Source organism: Falco cherrug, chromosome 8, assembly GCF_023634085.1.
Source record: "Falco cherrug isolate bFalChe1 chromosome 8, bFalChe1.pri, whole genome shotgun sequence".
Lineage (NCBI taxonomy): Eukaryota > Metazoa > Chordata > Aves > Falconiformes > Falconidae > Falco > Falco cherrug.
In genome coordinates, this window is record NC_073704.1 from 32953370 (window position 1) to 32972641 (window position 19272).

At 43.8% G+C, this 19272-nt stretch overlaps 1 protein-coding gene across 1 annotated transcript in view; it reads right to left on the reverse strand.

Moving 5' to 3' along the window:
• The window catches only part of ESYT3 (extended synaptotagmin 3), a 34332-nt gene that overhangs the window by 2541 nt on the left and 12519 nt on the right, over positions 1 to 19272 (reverse strand). Inside the window, exons 5-20 of the mRNA XM_055719490.1 lie at positions 17263 to 17329; positions 16550 to 16639; positions 15463 to 15518; positions 12469 to 12589; positions 11311 to 11484; positions 10695 to 10777; positions 10214 to 10262; positions 9476 to 9565; positions 8543 to 8605; positions 8384 to 8452; positions 6801 to 6866; positions 5322 to 5408; positions 4332 to 4481; positions 3310 to 3752; positions 2147 to 2236; positions 1471 to 1602 (exon numbers count right to left, since the gene is read on the reverse strand). Coding sequence (XP_055575465.1) covers positions 1471 to 1602; positions 2147 to 2236; positions 3310 to 3752; positions 4332 to 4481; positions 5322 to 5408; positions 6801 to 6866; positions 8384 to 8452; positions 8543 to 8605; positions 9476 to 9565; positions 10214 to 10262; positions 10695 to 10777; positions 11311 to 11484; positions 12469 to 12589; positions 15463 to 15518; positions 16550 to 16639; positions 17263 to 17329 — 1830 coding nt within the window. The remainder of the gene's footprint in view (positions 1 to 1470; positions 1603 to 2146; positions 2237 to 3309; positions 3753 to 4331; positions 4482 to 5321; positions 5409 to 6800; positions 6867 to 8383; positions 8453 to 8542; positions 8606 to 9475; positions 9566 to 10213; positions 10263 to 10694; positions 10778 to 11310; positions 11485 to 12468; positions 12590 to 15462; positions 15519 to 16549; positions 16640 to 17262; positions 17330 to 19272) is intronic.

Below are 19272 nucleotides of genomic sequence, written 5' to 3' on the forward strand. Positions count from 1 at the left end.
AAAATGCTATAAGCGTCAGTGGCCAGAATGCAGGGACAGAATACAGCACCAGCAGCCAGAATGTCTAACAGAGAAGGAAGAGACAGAAAAGGCAATTCTGTAGTTACATTGGATTCACATGGTAAGAAATCTCTTCTTGGCCTCATCAAAGACTGCGACATCTGTTCAGGCTGTTCGCTGTGCCAGGGGCAAGGAGGAAAACATGCATCCTTGATGAAAAGCTATTTACCATCATTTTCCCCCTCCGCGGAAGATCAGCATATTTTCCATGCAACCCTTATTACTCAGAGGAAATAGCTGAGCCAACCCGCCAAGTTTCCAAAGTAAGCTTACACCACATTAAGAGAACACAAAGGTTGGAACCTGTGGCAATTAAATTCTTAATGGCTCTGACTCACGCCTCTGGCACACATCATCTAATGTCAAGTGAGTTTTGTCCACCCTAAATCACTTCAGTTCTGCCCACCTGAATAGCTTTTTCTCAAGTCAGAGCTGTAAAACAGGTAATGTGTTTTGGAGCAAAGTATTGCTCAACCTATTACACTTAATTGAGGATGTATGGGATGCACCAATACTGTGACAAGGAAAAAGATGCTGTTCCCAACAGCTGTGCTGGCAATTCATCAGCAGTTACAGGAGAGTAGGCAGAAGCAAAATCCACAACTGTAGTGTTTTGAGTGTTAAGATGAAATAGTTTAAAAATCTTTTCTCCATTTCTGACCTATACTGACATACAGAAAGGACCCAACACAGGAAAAAAGTGAGCCACCCAAGGCCACCCAATATTCATGTATTTTCACATGTGCATCTGTCTTTAAATATGGGATTAAAACCACCTCTCAAAAGAGCTCTGTGTCTGAGCATTACTGTGTTTGGGTTTATACAAAACACTTTCCATTTCAGAGGCAGAGCTGTGGACATGACACTGTCAGCAAAAAGGGGGAAGCATTCTACCCTGCTCCCACCAGGTCTTCATGACAACATCCACCCGTCTGTCCAAAGACTGGTCCAGCCTCAAACGGCTGCCTACTACTACTACTACTACTACTACTACTACTTTGACTTTTGGCAAGCTGTCAGAATAAGCACCAGGCAAAGAAGTATGGACAGAGAAGGAGGCGTTGTGAGGTACCCAAATGGAAAGATTGCCTCCGCAACAACAGGGGGTTTGACACGGGAAGGGGAATGTCTGTGCAAAGCAGCAAGCGGAGCCCCATCTGCTAGGATCAGGGAAGGGGGCAGAGGAAGCTGTGCCCTCTTTCAAGGGACAGACACCACCACAGCAGAGCCAGGCCTGCCCCAAGGACTCCCACATCAGAGCTGAAGTGCCATTTTTTTTCAGAAGACAATTTTTTTCACGAGACAAACCTTCCGAGCAACGGGAGCATGCATACCTTACGTAAGCCCTTTCGTTGTATAGGGATCATAACTGTTTTGGCAGCAATAATTACATAATTAACATTTTCTTACTTCTCGTCATATTGGGGGTTCAGAGTTTTTTTCTTAACAGAAGTCTTCTTCCTGCTTGCCCATCTTCTATCTGGAAGCAGGTATATACGAACGTATGGATCTACTCCACGATTGGAAGAGGGTACTAAGTTTCTGTAAAAGAAGCAGTGTTGACAAGCAAGGCAGGTTCTCCCGCTGCGTGCTTTAATACCTTCTCTCTTCAAATCAGGCCAACCCTTCATGGGCCAAAAACATTTATCTTGGGAGTTGGAACATAAGCAAATAAAACTTTAAGAATGTGAAATTAAACACAATTTTCACTGATGAGTGTGTGGCCACTTATTGGGGTTCCTACATTAACATTTACAAATTCAGTCATAGGTATCAATCCTTGTCATGGTGCCCGTCATGACATCCCAAGACAGGCATCGGTTGTCAATGCTGTTCAGAGGAAGTTTTGGGCGGATGAACGTTAAAGTATCTCTACTGCATGGAGCGCTGCTCGCTGGCTGCTCTCACAGACCCGCTACGGGCCTGACCAGAGCTGGGCTTAGCGAGGCTGCGCAGGCTGAAGCCAGCCAGGGCTAAGGCACCTCAACGGGCAGCTTACGCTCCGGCTTTGCTGCGTGTCTGACACAGGCTCGGAGAGCTCTTCCCCTTCCCTTCACAGATACATGCAAGCCATCGTCAGCATTACCTGCAGCCGTTCACCAGCACGACGAGGCTTTGCCGTACAGAAGCATACCGCACCGTGAGCTGAATCTCTCCCAGAGACATTTCAGTCCCGCTGTAAGACAGTTGCACAGCCAAAGCTTTTAAATACAGCTACGGTTTTAACAGACCACACGCACAGACCTAGCAGCATGCAACAGGACACCAGCTTCAGAAGTTGGTGATGCATTTTCAACTAAAAGCAACTTTCAGGGCACTGTTCTTTCTGGCACCCTAAGGCTTGCTATCCAGAAAGCAGCTGGACCGCAGAGGCTCCCCAGATACCTGCTCAGGTCAGTGCCAGCACTGCCTACCGCCCTCCGTACAGGGAGCACAGGACAGCTTTCAGTCCCGCAGTACAAACTGCCAAACAAAGCACCTACTTGCCTTGCTGTAGATGGAGCAGCAAAGCACACATTAGCATGTTATGCAGCTCCTTAAGGATGTCTGTATATGCAAAATGGGACCTTTCTTATATTCCATTCTGCATGCTTTTCAAGTGGTTTCAAATCCAAAACGTCGCTTAAAAACGGCTTATGAAGGAGGCCCTGTTCAGAGATAGAGAATTTGCCAGTCCAGAGGTGCTAGATGGAACACAGCTGGAGCTGCATTTGATGTTCAGGTTTATAACTGCTCTGATGCTCTTAATTGAGGTGGATCTTCTTTGCTACTTCAGTTCATTAAGGATTCCAATAGCTCCATTTTGCACCCCAGGAGAGACAAATTTGGCGCTCTGTCCTCCTCAACAGAGCAGACTGCCTTGCAGCCTCACACTTAGCACTGTGGGACCAACACACACACGAGCCCACCTATCCACAAAAACTTTGTTCACAGCATTGTAAGTCTTAAAATTTGTTGCATAAAATACAGTATCCAAAACTTTAAGCAGCCAGATATTTCTATCAAGATTTTATGTTTTTATAGAAATGAGATATTCAGACTTCCAATATCCTGCTAAAACCAGGAGTGTTATGGGACCCAGGATATTGACTGTCGCTGTTGATTAGAATAATTAGGTCAATTAGTTGTAAGATGATTTGAGACCCAAGACTCCAAATGACTTAGTCTTGAATTCAACAGTATGCAACGGCAATCTATAAAACCTAAACGTGCCCAAGAGAAGAACAATTCAGCTGGAAGAACACCTACTTATGAAGGTCCAGGTTGCTGCTACTTAGTTCAAAGCACGAAGAAGGCAGAGAGCCCAGCGAAGTAACACTGGGTGCAAGCCTCAGCTCCTGTACGGCTGGCAGAGTGGGCACTACCGCTGCCCTGGTGTGCAATGCTGACGGCGGGGGACAGTCTGCATTCTGCTCATGCTCTGCCTCGTTAAGGCCAGCAACAGTTTCACTTGGTACAGGTGCTGCTGAACTGTCATTTGTGTCCAGGTCTTCTCTGCTGTCCTTTTTCAGCAGGGATTCAACTGCTTCAGAGTCTTTGCTCACAGGAGGTACTTTTGAGACTTCTGGGTTTGGTGGGGAGACAAACTTTTGCTGGTTTCCACCCTTCTCCACGACATGCACAGGACCTTGCTTCAAGGCACTAACACCAGCCTTAACCCTCTGTGAATCGGGTTCTTCAGCATTCAAGGCCTAAAAATCACAAGGGAGAGAAATGAGTGCTGCTCCCAAAGCACCGGGGTTAATGCCAACATTACCATCTAGGATGAAATTTCACCACAACCCTGTGACAGCAGGAATCTGCTATTGCAGGTGAAAGAGGCCTACGGGATTAGCTGTGCTTTTCTCTTCTCTTGTCCTACTGTGGTGGATGTATTTAACAGCACCTAAACACTGATCCAGAGCACACTGAGAAAACAATTCCTAAGCATCAGTCTCTCTTACTGTTTAGCAGCTTCGATTTCCCCAGCTTAGATTTTCCCAGTCCAACTCTCTATTGTCACGAGAAGATTTTGAGCAATGGCACAGCACCAAGTTTTAGGAAGCCTCAGGGATACCTCTCAGCTCCACCACATACTCTTAACTGCACTTAAAAGACCTTGTCACACTTCTACTTTCTACTAATCTGTGAAGCAAAGTCACATTTCTCCACACCCATCTTACACCTGGCTAGAACTGGATGGAAATTCTAACTTCCATGTTAGTTCTGTCTAACTGCCACTCCAAGATGGCACTGCGGAAGCCAAGTGAATATGGCAAAGCACACCTTACCCGCAACACAAGTTTCATCTTAATGAAGCTGCCTGAACTGGAATGGTCCAGCTGAAATCTCTGATCCAGAGTCATGTTTGGGTCCTTAAGCAAGTGGGAGAGACATACTACTGAAGTTCCCAGGGCACTATCCCGATCCTTGTCTTTTATCTAGGGTGGGGGAAAAAAACAAAGAAAAAATTATTAGATGGCAGACTGGAAAGCGTACCACCAGGAACAGCAAAGCAAGAAGGTATTTCAAGCAGAGACTACAATTAGCTTATTTACTTCAGGACATACCATCAATATGGTTACTTCCAAGTAGGTTTTGCCAATATTTCAGGAGTATAATAATCAGTATGTCTGGAGTAAAAATCCCATGCCAAACTATGCAGAGATGGAACTGCTGAACTGCCTTAGCAGAAAAACTGGGTCCTAGTATTCACTTTCCTCACTTGCTCTGGGGAAAACATCCCAGGCTGCTGGGATGTCAACTGGTCTAAACTTTTACAAGCCTTTTAGGTAATAGTTTGTTTAGCCTATTTAACCTCAAAACACTTTCCGAGTTCAAATCCGTTTCTGTAGCCGAGTGAGCTGGCTGTGCCTGCAACACATGCTTGTGAGATACAGGATTTCTTAACGAGCCAAAATACCAAAGTGAAGAGAGAGGACTCAGGTTGAGAATTATGAAGGCTGCTATTTCTGACAGCAAAATACTCATGGCTTTACTACACACAGACCTGTATATACCTCCTTTGCACTTTGCAGCCAGAAACATCCCATGTTTTGAACTAAGATATTACGTGTTACATGATTCTAGAGCAAAGGCAGATACCAGCATCACCTAACAGAGAATTGCCTGTGCAACAGCAGGTACTTCTTCCACCGTTTCAATAGGAGGGCCCCAGCACAAGCACACAGAAACAACCAGCACTGAGATCACATCTGCCATAAAAAAGGCTTCTTTCTACAAATATGCACTTGGTTTTCAAAGGAAAGCTCTTCTCTCACCTCAACGTGGAGCGACTCGGAATGAGCACTGTGGACAAAGAAGGTGAAAGCCTGGCCCCACGTGGGATCTTTGCTGAAATTGCAGGTCTGCAACAAGAAGATTGTAGCATACATGTTGTCTTATTCTGTAAGCAGCAAAGAATACCATCACTCTGATCACCAGAGAGGGTCACGGTGACCCTCTTGTTTTATTCAGTGATGCTACACCCCAGCTGTATGGAGAGTGGGAATTTTCCAGGTCAGAAGCGTGTGGAAGTGAAGTCTACCACCAAACCAGAATGAGCTCTTCAGGGCGTGGAAATGCCGAAGAACAAGTCTGGTGAGCTGCAGCTGGCCCCAGCCAGGGCTGCCTGGACCAGCAGCCAGCCTCACCTGCAGCAAGCCACCACTCCTTCCTTCCCACCTCTCCACCCAGGGAAAGCCAGGGTGCTGCTTCCAGCCTGCAGGCACCCAGAGCCAGCTCCCAAAGCCACAGCAAGCTGGCAGGAAAGCTAGAGGGGCCGTTTGAGGAGTGCAGAGCTCACAAGAAGAGTAGGATGGCACAGCTTCAGTGCCATCCACTTCAAGGATGAAAGAGCATGGAAAGCACCCACAGGGGCTGTGGCTGAGGCTGCTCCGTAAACCAGCTGCTTCCACCAGGTCATGAGTGCTGGCAGCAAGGGGAAAGGAGCAGGGGAAAGCTGGAAGTCTGACCTAGCTCGGGAGAGGCAGGTGATGTGGTGGGGAAAAGGGAAAGCCAAAAAAGGTAAAAAGGCAAGCAGAACCCGATTTCTGGATGGAGCAGGTGGAAGAAACAAGGGAAAACAGGGGCCAGACCTGTATGCCTGCATATAACCAACAGGATTAATTCCTGTTTATTGGATGTCCAAAAGAACACAGGGCCACCCTCATCAGCATCCAGCCACAGGGCAATAAACACAGCAGCTACTGGGCAGGCAGAAGTCAGCTGTTGCTCATACTCATCAGGCAAAATTAAATACTAAATAATGCAAAAGGAACTGAAAGTAAAGGGGAGAAGACCCAGACACATCTTGTCCGAGTTTAAACAATAAAATAAAAAAATCCAGTAAAACTGTGAAACACAGGAGCCAGGAGAATTTGATGAGGGAACAAATGCCAGTTTGATGCAAATGACACCCTGCCCTGAGAAAGCACAAGCCAGATTGCAGACCTATCATTTTTTCCTCTTCAATCCCTGTAAAACTAAAGTATCTTGACCAACATGACCTTGTGGCCATGAGCACAAAACTACACATCTGTACAGTAGCTGATCACACACCCACTAATCAAGCACAACTCAGTGACACAGTGCTTCCAGCGTGCTGTTTGACCCTCACCTCCCAGCCTCTGCCGCTATCACTGTAACTACAGCTCTACATATCAGCTTCACTAGTCCTACCCTTCCTAGGGGCTACCTGGAGATAATCACCCATGAAAGAGAAAGTATTTGAGGAAAGCACAAGAGTCAAACAGCCTCACCTTGCTTTTCTGAGTCTTGTTTCCTACTGTGAGCAGGACAAAGGAGGAAGGTTCTCGTTCCATCTTCTGTCATTTAACACAAGGAAGAAAAAGAAAGCAGAAAAAAAAAGATAAAAAGAAGAGACATTTATAGCTTACAAGAAGCAATATCAAACCACTGCTCTTATTTGAAAGAAGTTGCTGGAAAACTGACACTAGTTTTCAGATGTGGGACATCTGAAGAGTGCAGTACACAGGAAAGATTCCCATCATAACACAGCACAGTCTTACCCTCTACCACTGAGAGTACACATTTAAGCCAGTTTTATGTATTTAGGTTACAACAGGTGAGCAGTTAAAAATTTGTCAAAAGCTGGGAGGTAACAGAGAAGAGAGCTGAAGGCTCAGTGGGATGTCTTCATCATTCCTAAATGAAACAGGACTCTCAGAATTGGTTTCTGAGGCTCAGGACTCACTGTAAAGCAGCCAGAAGCGAGTCATTGGCACCAAGAAACAATTCCTTTCCAGAAGCAGTAATACTGTGCTTCTCCACACTAATGCTATAGAAGCTAAGGCTGAGGATCTGTGTAGAGGAATGCAGGCAGTGTGTTGATCAGCATGGATAACATGCAGCTGTGGCCTTGCCCCAGGGCAGTGGGTTGGTTGACACGGATGATGTGCAGGTGTAGCTCGTTCCGCTAAGCGGTTAAATAGCCCTGAGGATGGCAGAGAGGGGGGGATTGGGGTTAGATAGAGGAGGAACAGTGTGGTCTGACCTCTGGAGGAAGGAGATACAGCACAGACAGTAGAACCTGACCAACGGTAAAGCCTTGTCGCAGCCTACTAGTTTGATTGTGCTGCAACAGATCTGGTCTGGGCGTAACGCTGTATACAAAGTGGATACAATGAAGTCCAGAATTAAAGAGTATCGAATGTAATGTGTATCAGTGCTGGTAACTCATCTAAATTGTAAAGATTGTATTTAGGAGGGGAGCTGGTCACAGAGAATGGGAAGCTTTATCCATTGCTCAGAGCTGTGGTTGTATGTAGCTTGCTCAGGAAAAAAAGAGAGAAAGACATTCTTCCCTATACCCACCATTTACATCACAATTAAAATGCAGTATTTGGAGGAAAAAGTAAACAGAAGCAAAGAGAGAGGAGGCATGAACAACAGAGTGGCTTCCGAATCCCTCTAAAGCTGAGGAAGGATGGAATCCGGCAGTGAGGTCTCCAACTGACAAGGTTACCATGAACAAGCATATTCCTCCCATCCCAATGCGGGAGGTCAAGCTGGAACAGCTCAGTATGGGAAGAACCCCTGCAGCAGCAGAAAGGATATCATGACTAGGTCTGATGTCTGGAGTCTCTCTGTCCAAAGCATAAAATAAAAATAAATACAACTCCTGACACAATCAAGTATTTCCCCCTTGGACCTCTTTCACTGGGGCAGGGCATGTGCTTTCAGTCACTAATTTGAACCCCTGGTCACTTAGATTCTTATGCTGGGGAGGGTTTTTTTTTACCCACAGCTAGCTTCAGTTGCTATGATACTGCATAATGCAGAATGTTATTTTGCAAGTATGGGAGAAGAATTCAAATTTTACCTTGAGGTACTTGTTATTTTTGATCTTCTTCGCTCCACATTCGCCATTCGAATACTCAAAGTGGTTTTTCTGAATTAGTAAACAGAGTATTTCAAAACAATTAGTTTGTGGGCTTTAAGAAAAAGGAGTGAAGGCTACCTGCATGTGGTTTGTACTTACTGGAAGGTTGAAGGCACTGTCCAAGTAGACTATCAGAATAGCTGTAGACAGACCCTTCCTATCCTGTCAAGGCCAGAAAGATAAAACAAAACACAAGGTAGGCTTGATCACCCATCAACAGCAGTGTAAAGCACAACACAGATTCAAAGGACAGTTTCTGAAAGCTAAGCAGCTCTTCACCTTTCTCCTAAAAACTCGCAATTTGAGGAGCACCAGCCAATACAGCATGACAGTTTTAAGCACTTAGACCAGTAAGAAGAGGCGTAAGTGTTTTCAATTTACTGGCCTTAATGCTCTTCAGTCTCTCTAGTGCAGAACTGGTTGGATTCCCCAGTGCAGCAAGACACCTAAAAACATGCTCAGCCATATAACAACATCATCAGTAATTCAGTGTCAGCAGAAAAAAGCCTGGCAACAAATTTTATTCACTGCAGCAGAACTCAAATGCTTTTGCTTGATTATAAGAAACAGCATCCTTGGGAGATGGGCTTTATCCAAGCAATTCTGCTGGACAAGTAGGACACCATTTGGAACCACGGCCCTACAAAGCACCAGTGCTAGGTATCAGTCTATGACTAGTACAGGTTATAGACAAAGGTCCTACACAGATTCTAGATGAAGAGGGAAGGGAAAAATTATCAAAAAAGGGATCTGTGAGAGGCCACTTTGCAGTCAGTCAAACAAAGCTTTGCTAATTCAAGCAAAAATAGCTGCCAGATTTGAGTTACTCCTGAATTACCAAGGGACCTGGGGCAAGGAAATGCCCTTCCTCTTCAGGAGGGGTGGGGAGATGGAAATCACATCCAAACTTTTGACATCAGACAAAAAACAGAACTCCCACGAGTTTGCCTGGGGTTCCTAATTTTACACACTCGTTTGTTGATCACTGGACAGGTATCAGAGTATCTGAATCTTTTAAGCAAATATACCCACCTCATGTAGCTTTTCTTGGTCATTTACTAGTGAAAGCCACTCCAGTTTTAGATGCAAGTGTCCACTTGTTGTCTTACTTAAGGGAAACCACTAAATGGAGACAATAAAGAGTAACTTGAGACCTGTAAGGCAGAGTAATTTTTATAGATCTGTTGCAGTCTGAGACTCACGTACAACTGACAATAAGAATTGTACTTTGAGTGCCTTAGAGCTTGCATTTTTGACACTTAGATTGTAGCATGTCTATCTACTTAGAAACACAAGTCAGAAAAAACAGAAGATACCCACACACATACAAAGCATATGGGTATTTCCAGCCAGCAGCAGCACAGGACAGGCACCCTGGCATTGTTTACAGAGTGCTGGGTTGCAGGGTGAACCACAGTAAGATCGGATCATTTCTTTCCTCAGCAGACTGCTTCACCAAACTTCATCTGTAGCCTTGTACAAAAACATTTGGTACATACAGGACACACAGTAATAACAGCAGATACCTCACTGCTGGCTCAGCATCACCTCAGAGCTGTCTGAAGTTGTCGGCTTGATTGCAATAAGCATTGTAATGGCTACTTTAAGTTTTCTGAGCAAAGGTATTTTCTTTTTGTGAAAATACTACAGTGCAAGTGTGCAAGGAAGCTTTAAACACACAAAACCAACATAATAGCAGAGGGAGAGCACAAATAAGTACACGTAAGCATACACCACCAACCATATTCAGAAATAAGTTGTGATCTTTACCTCATCAACAATTTTGTCATTCATTACATCCACTAGGCTTATAAGCAAGCTGAAAGACAAAAAGCAAGCATGTCAGCATATGCTTAGGCATACAGCATACTGCTGTTGGGGAGAGAAGAAACCACCACCAAGAAAGCACATGCTCAAATCTGTTCCAAATAGCAACTCCACACTACCTGTCTGTGTGCGCACTGGAACGCACTTACCCTTCTGAAGTCTCCCCCTTGAAATACTTCCAAAACTAAAATAAAATCTGAAGTAAATCTCAACTCTCATTTCTAATGGAGTCATATGATTCCCTACAGGACTCTCTGACCATTCTCTATTTTGTTCAAAGTTAGTTGCACTAGGAACTAATAACTTGGTATCAACATCTAGACAAAGGGAATAGCTTCCTTCAATATTAAATTTCTGGTATGAATAATCTGGGTGTCCTGTTGTAGAGGTTACTGGACCCTGAGCAAGGGTCATGCTAACTTACCTGCCCATAAAGTCATCTTTATCTGGATCTTCATCATACAAGTCCACTTCTAAGTCCTGACCAGGCACTTCATGAACAACAAACTGGAGAAGAAAGATGTATTTATTAAAAATAAAAAGCATTCACATAGGTTTATATAGACTCCAGCTGTAGACAAGAACATGACACTTCACAGCTGTACAAGACATTAAGGGCATTCCCTACTGTTTCATGGCTAATTGTGTAACTAATACCATTGATTATAGGTGAAAATATTTCAAAACCAGTTTGTTTGGGTTTGAACTACAAAGTTAAACCCCTCAAACTGGTATCCCTAATAAGCAGAGAAGAATCAATGCTAGAGCAGGCTACAGCTGCACAGACTGCTGAACTGACTGATATTTAAATCAGTGCTTTGCACCTCCTCCAAAACCCCACGTATGTAAATCAGATCAACCTGAATGACATTTCAGGTTTGCAATGTAAATGTTGAACTTGTTTAAGGGACAGAAATGCCTCAATCAAGTAACAAAGTAGACCACCTGCTCCCGTGCAGTCAGCTAAGAGAAGGTCCTCCAAGCACACGGATGTAAATGGCTGTGCATCCTACAGATGGAAAGATCGAAAGATTCAGTACCTCAAATGTCTCATTCCAAATGGGATTAAGATCTCGGGAAACTGTCTTGCTTCGATACTGCACCGTGCCAACACGAAGAAGAGCATACGGGTCAGACTTCCCCCTGATTGCACCAAGGAAACTGTCTTTCTGGACAAGGTTTTCAGCTTCTAGCAGATGAACCCTTATTATTCCCTGCATAAAATAAGATACAAAATTGGTCATGAAAATGCAATCTTTGGATAATTATAATACGCAGCCTCCTAAAATGAGTTATTTCAGGCAGCATGGGTAGTCACCATGACAGTTTTGCAAAGACGTGTATTGTGATGCAGTATATTTCCAATGACAGCTGTATTAAAACACTTTTCCACCACTTACCTAGAAGGAAAAAACCCCAAAACCTTAAACAAATACACAATCCTATCTAGATAATAGGGTAGGAAATATTCTTCAATTTATTTTTAAATCAGAAACATACATATGCGCACAGGATAACAGCCACAGTCAAATCAAGTGTAGAGTCAAGATCAATTCCCACTGACTGAACGAGTAACTAAGCAGCCACTGGCAGGTTCTTATTTCATTGCAGTGTGGCCATTCAACTACAATTTGGTGATGCAAGTTTGTAATGGGGAGCATCCCTTTGTCATTCATTTATATTTACCTTTATTAATGATTGTATTAGGTACCTGATAGATGAAGGAGACTGAAGATTTGAATAGGTCAAACATTTAGGAGATCTGTTGTTGGGGGGGGTTTTCCCCTTATTTTTTTTCTGTAACAGACATGTCACCCTTTGAGCTCCCTAAATAAATTACACCCCTTCACAGCATTAGTAAAAAAAATTAAAGTGGCGCTCATTGCACCTTCTCTAACTGAAGATCTGTGGTATTCTCAAATGAGACTAAAGGTTTAAATTGGTAAATGAGCTCAATGTCTAAATAGACATTTTATGCCATGTATAGAGGGTAAGACGCCCCCGCTGTCCCTCCCCCCACCTTCAGTCATTAACTATCCAACATCTGCTTTTATATTTCTGAAACATTACTTACAGAAAGCCTGCAATCCAGGTTGAAACAGCTGATGCAGGAACCTAAGACACTAAGCTTGCATGCATCCAGATTGCAGCAAATGCACTCAGGTAGATTAACACCCTCAATGAAAAAAACAACTCACGCGTGGGATAGGGAACCTCAAGTGGGCAATGTTCATGTTCTTTTTCAGCGGCACTGTGATCCTGTTTGGTAGAACCAGCCGTGCAGCAATGAAGTCTTGAATTAGCGTGTCTGACATTACACTGCAGGTGGAGGGGCAAAACAAAAGCAACCCAAATGTCTACAATCGATCACAATTTCAGTTAGCATGAAAGAATGAGGCACAGCAAAAGAAATGGGCACTGCAAAGCGAGTGGTACTGCCTATCTTCCCTCAAAGAGTTGTCAAGCATTGGAACAGGCTGTCCAGGGAAGCAGCTGAGTTGCCAACCCTGGAATTATTTAAAAGATGTGTAGATGTGGCACTTAGGGTCATGGATTTAGTGGTGGACTTGGCAGTGTTAGGTTTATGGTTGGACTCGATGATCTTAAGAGTCTTTTCCAACCTACATGATTCCATGAAAAGTGTCTATGTACAACTGCACAGGAGCAGAAGAAACTCATGCTTGTGACATTTAGCTTAGAATAAGAGGAAATGGAGAGGACAGTTCAACACCAGAATCAGTCACCGAGGGTGAATGGGGATCACTGTGGAAGGTTATGCTGTCTCCTATCAATAACCTGCATCCAGCCGAGCTGCTCAGAGGAGAATACGAGCGTGGGGCAGCCTCTCAAGATGTCTTTCAATCTTACTCCCTATTGCTCTGCACGTAGTTGCCATTGCCTTGTGGCACACATGGTGCAAGTGCCCACTTGCATGCAGGAATGATCCAGTCTAGGGTTACTAGGGCTGGATGTGAATTCTGCTCTAGCAGCTGGTAAATGATGAATGGGCGTTTGGGCCACATGACGAGACAGTCACACACCCAAACAAGTCATACAAACTCATGTGCCTTCTGGGTTTCCTTAGGAATGCCGACACCAGAGACTAAGGTGAGAAAGGAATCGGAAACTTTCCAAAAAGCATTTCACAGGGAACTCAAGACCTCGAGGTAGTTTGTTTTAGACTTAAAACATGACTCCAGTGCATAGTGCTGTCTGCTCTTGGCCACATGCTGAGACCTTACTGTAAAATGGAAGAAGCCAGCACATCCAAAACAAAATGAGTTTGGCTTGTTAGTTTTGTAGGGTTTTTTTTAATAGAAGACCAAGCAAAAGATTAAGATTCTGTATCTTGGTATATTTTGCACTAAGGCGGCAAATCTTGTTTGAAGGTTTGTGGGCCTTTGGCACACAGATCACACAGGCTGAGCTGAGGGTATGTCTGGCTTTGAGTTCAGGGAACTTTCCAGTCTAATTAAAACTTACACATTTTTAGCTTTTCAGTTAAAATCTTTTCTTTATAATTGCTCTATTTGCATGGTAGGGACAACTAATTTGACCTAGTTCTCCTGAGCAAGAAGTATATGGCTATCGCAGTCATCTGGCAATCTCCAGCTGGTTCATGAGAGGATTTCCACATACAACTCAGTGTGAGCAGAGGAAAACCCAAGATCACCAAATGCCTGAAAGACTTTCATCCTCTTGATAAATCTAGTGCTTATAAGGCAGCTTCTCAGGGTAAGACTGTGCAACAACATTGTCACAGTGCATAGGTGAGGCTGGATTCACACAGAAGGAAAGCCCTCTCCTACTCCAAATGTCAAAACAGGAGCCTGAAAGCCCTTGGTCAGGCTGTTGTTGGCTTTCCTGCAAAAAAAACCCACAGGAAGGTCACAGAATTGTCCCTTCTGTCGAGTCTCAGGGTAGACACAACTAAACACAGCTTGTACGTGAGGACAGACAACTGCATCCAGTTCCTTTACTCTCTTAAGAAAGCCCCATTCATTTGAAAGGGAGAGCTCTTGTTCAACCTGTACTTCAGCCTGTTCATGGTCAGGCATGTTTTGCTCCCAGCTTTCATGTGCAGTGCTGATGAACCAGCAAGGGTTTCTGTGTTCAAATCCCTGTGAGAGAATCAGGGAGTGAAAATTTAGGACACCAAATTTGCACTTAATTATATGAGAGGCTGTAGGTTGGACCACCTACATACCTTCTCCCTGCAAGGATTAAGGAAACCATGTTAGAAAAGGACAGATTAATTCCTCTGATAAAAACCAGAGCTCTCGGGGCAAACTTCAGGGCAACAGGCCACTCTGGCCTCAAATTAAGAGAAAAAGAAAGCTTCCTCTTGCTCAACATCAAAGGTCTTCAGAGGCCCTTTAATGCATAAGCTGGCACCTGAAGTGGCCATCCACTTCCGAAGAGTCTGCAAACCATGAGCTGCAGGCGAAGAGAGAGGAACAGAAGTGTCTGCATTTGCATTGTGTCTGCATTTAAAGGGAGAAGGGCAAAGGCTGAGTAACCAAATATATTTTGTTCTTGCGTAACAATATTTTCTGCTTACACTGAGGAACAAGGACAAAGTGAATCTCCAATCTGGAGAAAATTTGAAACTTACAGTACTGAAAACTGCTAAGATTTTCATCGTTGCTGTGCACGTTTTATGTACAAGATCAACCCAAGGGGCACTGGGGAAAAGCTACATTTTCTGGAGAAGTAAAGAGCAAGCAGATTACACAGAAAGAGAAGAACATTTCCCCTCATAAATCTGGTATGGTTTTCTTTGTCAGAGGGACTGCAACTCTGTGATGCCTTACCTTTTTTTTTTCATTTTAAACTAAACAAATATAAGCACAGACTGCCCGTCACCTAGATCTACCTCATGTACCTTTGCAAGTAACTGCCACACAGGAAGTGGAAGGGTTTGTTTTTTAGTTTATAGGCTATTGTAGGTTTTGGAATTTACTATTTCTACCCTAAATGCAATGAAGCGATTGAAACAATTTTGACAGAATGTAAAAAAGCACCCTCCTCAGGTTTTGCAGACTCCACAGTCAGGTGTGATGGGATGAGTATCAGCACAACACCTTTTACACAACACTTTTGACAACAGCTTTGATGATGACTGAAGAACCCCATCCCAACTTCCAAAGGCTTTTTAAAAAAGAATAAAGTGAAGGAAAGTAGACACTTACTTAATCCCTGGGACATCCAGAAGGTTGGTCATGCCTGCCCAGTTGATTTCCAAGTGCTACAACAAGATCAGGGAGAAAAAATGTATAGGACCATTAAAATTTATTTCAGAAGAAATGTAGAATTTAAAGGGGAAGTAAATGCTTCTAAAACAAAGCCACTGTTTAAAGCAAGCAAAACCAGCACTAGTAAGTGACTGCATCTGTACATTAGAACCACAGCTGATATCAATTCCTTTATCTATTTTACCTGCCATACCGGAAATGAGGTTATGACTGGGACTTATCCTGCAAGCACAGGGAAAGACAGCATTCAGCCTCTAGCAATGGCCACTGGCAGATGCCCTGGGGTCAAGCATAATAAATCCAACAGCTCTGCCTAGACTTTGAAGTTGTTTCCTCATCCTTTCACTTAGGGGTTGGCCTATGCCCTGAGGCAGGGAGATTTACAAACACCACCTGACTTCTGGAGCCTGTATTTCTATTCACCCAATAAACAAAAAGCTTTTTTTTCATGGGCTAAAATAATGCTACTACATCTAAACACAAAACCACCTCATTCAAGATCAAAAATGGATGACTTCCATGAAGTCAAGCAGAGCATAACCCACAAACAAGCAAAGCTGTGTGCTATAAGATAACTGGTACTTGTAAGACTAGACGGTTTCTCATCTTTTATTAGGCAAGTGACCTTAAACAGGCAAGCTTTCAAAGCATGACCATGACAGCATGGTCTCCAAGATGACTGCATTTAAAATCTACAAATGGGAAGATTTAAAATCCACCTGGCAGGAGCCTTGCAGCAAGGAAACAGCTCCTGGAAAATCCTCCCATTCTCAGAGTGAAGCAAGTAAATTTTCAGGTACTACTACAAAAGAATTGGGCAAATTCATTCCTGTCATCTCAGAGTTCAAGAGCAGCACTGAACAATCAGGAATTTGCTATTCAAACACCTGTGCTGTGAGGCACTCGCAGTTATGCAGTTTGGGTTACCAGTGACAGACAGCTTGTGCCACTCACTGAAGACCTATCCACGCATGAAGACAGACCAAGATGCAAGACTGCACAGTGCAGCTCACTACTGACTCACCGGTTTCTGGATAAAAAACAAGGTCACCGCTCCAATAAAAGGTGCATCAGTTAGAAGAGGTTCCAGTATCACCCGCAAGGTCCCATACAACTGCAAAGAGAATAAACCAGGGAAAACTGAGCCTGAAGGTACCCTCAGGACACAAATTTCAAAAATGTGAGCTTCTCAATGATGGAGATAATTTTAAAAATCCTACTTGAAGTGATTTTATTTAGAATTTAATAACAACAATAACCTCCTCCCCCTCAGATCATTGCTATTGATATCAGGCAATCCTTTCTAAGTTTGTGGAGTCTCTCTGCAATCCCGATTGCCATACAATGGAATCACCTCCCTATTAGCTTTCAACATTGCAAGAACAGCTTGTTAGTCTAACCTACACCAGTTTACAAACACCCTGGCAGAACCGGCTCTTCTGAAGTTCTCTACCAAGATGCAGCTCCTCTGAAGTCCAGTGGCAGAAGCTGGCCCACATGAGCTCGTGCTCTAGCAGTGACCCCGTTGAAGAGTTGCACTAAGAAGCTTAAAAGTGGTATTTACATGCTTTCCACGGAAGGCATCGTTTCCCCAGCCCACACACAAGGAGATAAAGCCAATCCATCCCAAGCCTGCTAGCTGGTGGTTTCCCAGTTAGTGCCATGACCTCCCCACTGGGACACTGTTACCTCCTGCCACACACAGCCTTGAACAGACAATGTTAGCGCTGCACGCACCTGTATGCCTTTCACTCCAAGATTAAATTTCGATATGTCCATGTGAATCTCACAGTCCCCTATGTAACTGAAAGAAAATTCTCACATTATTCCACAGTTTGCAACAGTCCAATGAGAAATTCTGAGCTGTATAGGGTATAAATGAAATTAGTTTTAATGACTGGCAACATGACCCCAACAGGCAGAGACAGATCTTCAAGCAGCTGAAAAGGGAAAGCTGAGCACATCAAACAAGGGTCAGATTTTCACAAGAGAAACCCTGCAGTCAGCTGGGTTATTGATCTACCTGCAAAATGTCAAAGCAACATCTGTATTTCGAGGTTACTTTTCCATTCTTAAGACTGGCAGTTGGCTGAGGCAAGCTCGCTCCAAGGAGGGGATCGATAGGCTCATTAAAAATTCAGTGTCACAGCAATTGCCCTCTTGCACCCTTCTCAGCCAAAGGCTTGATCCTACCCCACAACTGGGTGACCCAGCCCCCAGGCTGATGCAGACCCATCCTGCCATGACACATGCAGTCCTCACCTTGCCCACAACAAAAAAGCCCATACATCACCCTTGCGCACAACCCAAAAGCCCACTTGAAGGGCAAATTCATCACTAAAAATAACCTGGTTTCACTGAGGCTGAATTAAAAGGCAATGACTTAGATCAGATTTTGGTCAGTTGCCATGGAGAACATCAGGCTCTAAATAAAACAAATGCCGAGCGCAAGTGCGGTACTTTTGCAATTTGGAAACCACCTTAGACTTTTTAAAAGTACAAACATCACCTTATGCAGCAACCCATAGCCACTCCCCAGGGAGCAGAACCTAGAAGATTTGTTGATGCCTCTGGCAGAAAACAATTGAGAGGAGCTACCAAGTATCCTTTCAGTCCTCTGAGAAATAGCTCTTTTTGGATGCAGACACACAAACACCCTGCAGGTAAGGCAGGGTGTAAAGGTACCACAGCACAGTGAATGTGCTGTGCTTGCCACCTGCATGCATAATTTCACCCCATGAAGAAAAAGGACAAGATTTTTTGCTCTGACCACATGTATACGGACAAATGGTGCTGCAGTTACCATGAATTCACACTGTAATTTGCACACAGATGGATTCCCCCCACAAAAAAACTGCCAAGAACATGTAACCCTGTGAATTTTTCTCCATTTTTGCAAGCAAAATTATCAAATATTTGTTTACAGATAAGTCACTTAGCAGAATTTTAAAAGCACATAACTAACAAAGTCTTTAATGTTAGAACATTCTCATTTCTTAAATAACCAACCTCACAAGCCATGCCAAAATTAACACAGTGTTCCTTATAAGCTAGTCACATAATTAAACTTATTTTTACATTTATTAATTTCTAAAATTCTGACATTATCACAGCTCATTACACTGGGTGTTAGAAGAGCTTTGTCACAATAAAAGTCTAAATGAGAAGCCAAAATGAGTTCCTCAGTTTGCAGTAGTTAATCCAAGAGGATTTGATTCAGCTGTTGCCAGTATCCAAGACAACAAATAATAGTTGTGGTGTTTCAATTTACAACCTTTATGCCTTTCCATACAATCAAAAACTCTTCGCACCCAGTCCTAGATGTCTCTTTTCTCCAGTAACACTTCAATACATGCAATTGTGTTTTAGAGTCTAGATGTCAGAGTAGTCTTTACCCCTCTTATCAGAGCCTGAACCTTCAATTATCCTTAAGACTGCTTCATACAGGCATGACCCCCACGCCAGGGTGCCTGGTTGGAAGGATGCACTCCGTTCATTTGTTTTACTCCTCATTTGCAGTCCAGGCTGCTCATGCTACCGCCTGCCCCCTTTGCTCAGTGTAACCTGGCTGTGCTCTCTGCTGTCCGCCCCCAGACCGCACACCTGAGCCAAACTCAACTTGACAAGCAAAAGCATGTAGGGCTGAGCCCCTCTGCCACTACCCACAGGACCAAGCTTTACCCACCTGTGAAGGGTGGAAGGACCACCCATTTCTCTCCTAAATCACCTATTGCACCAGGTGGTGCA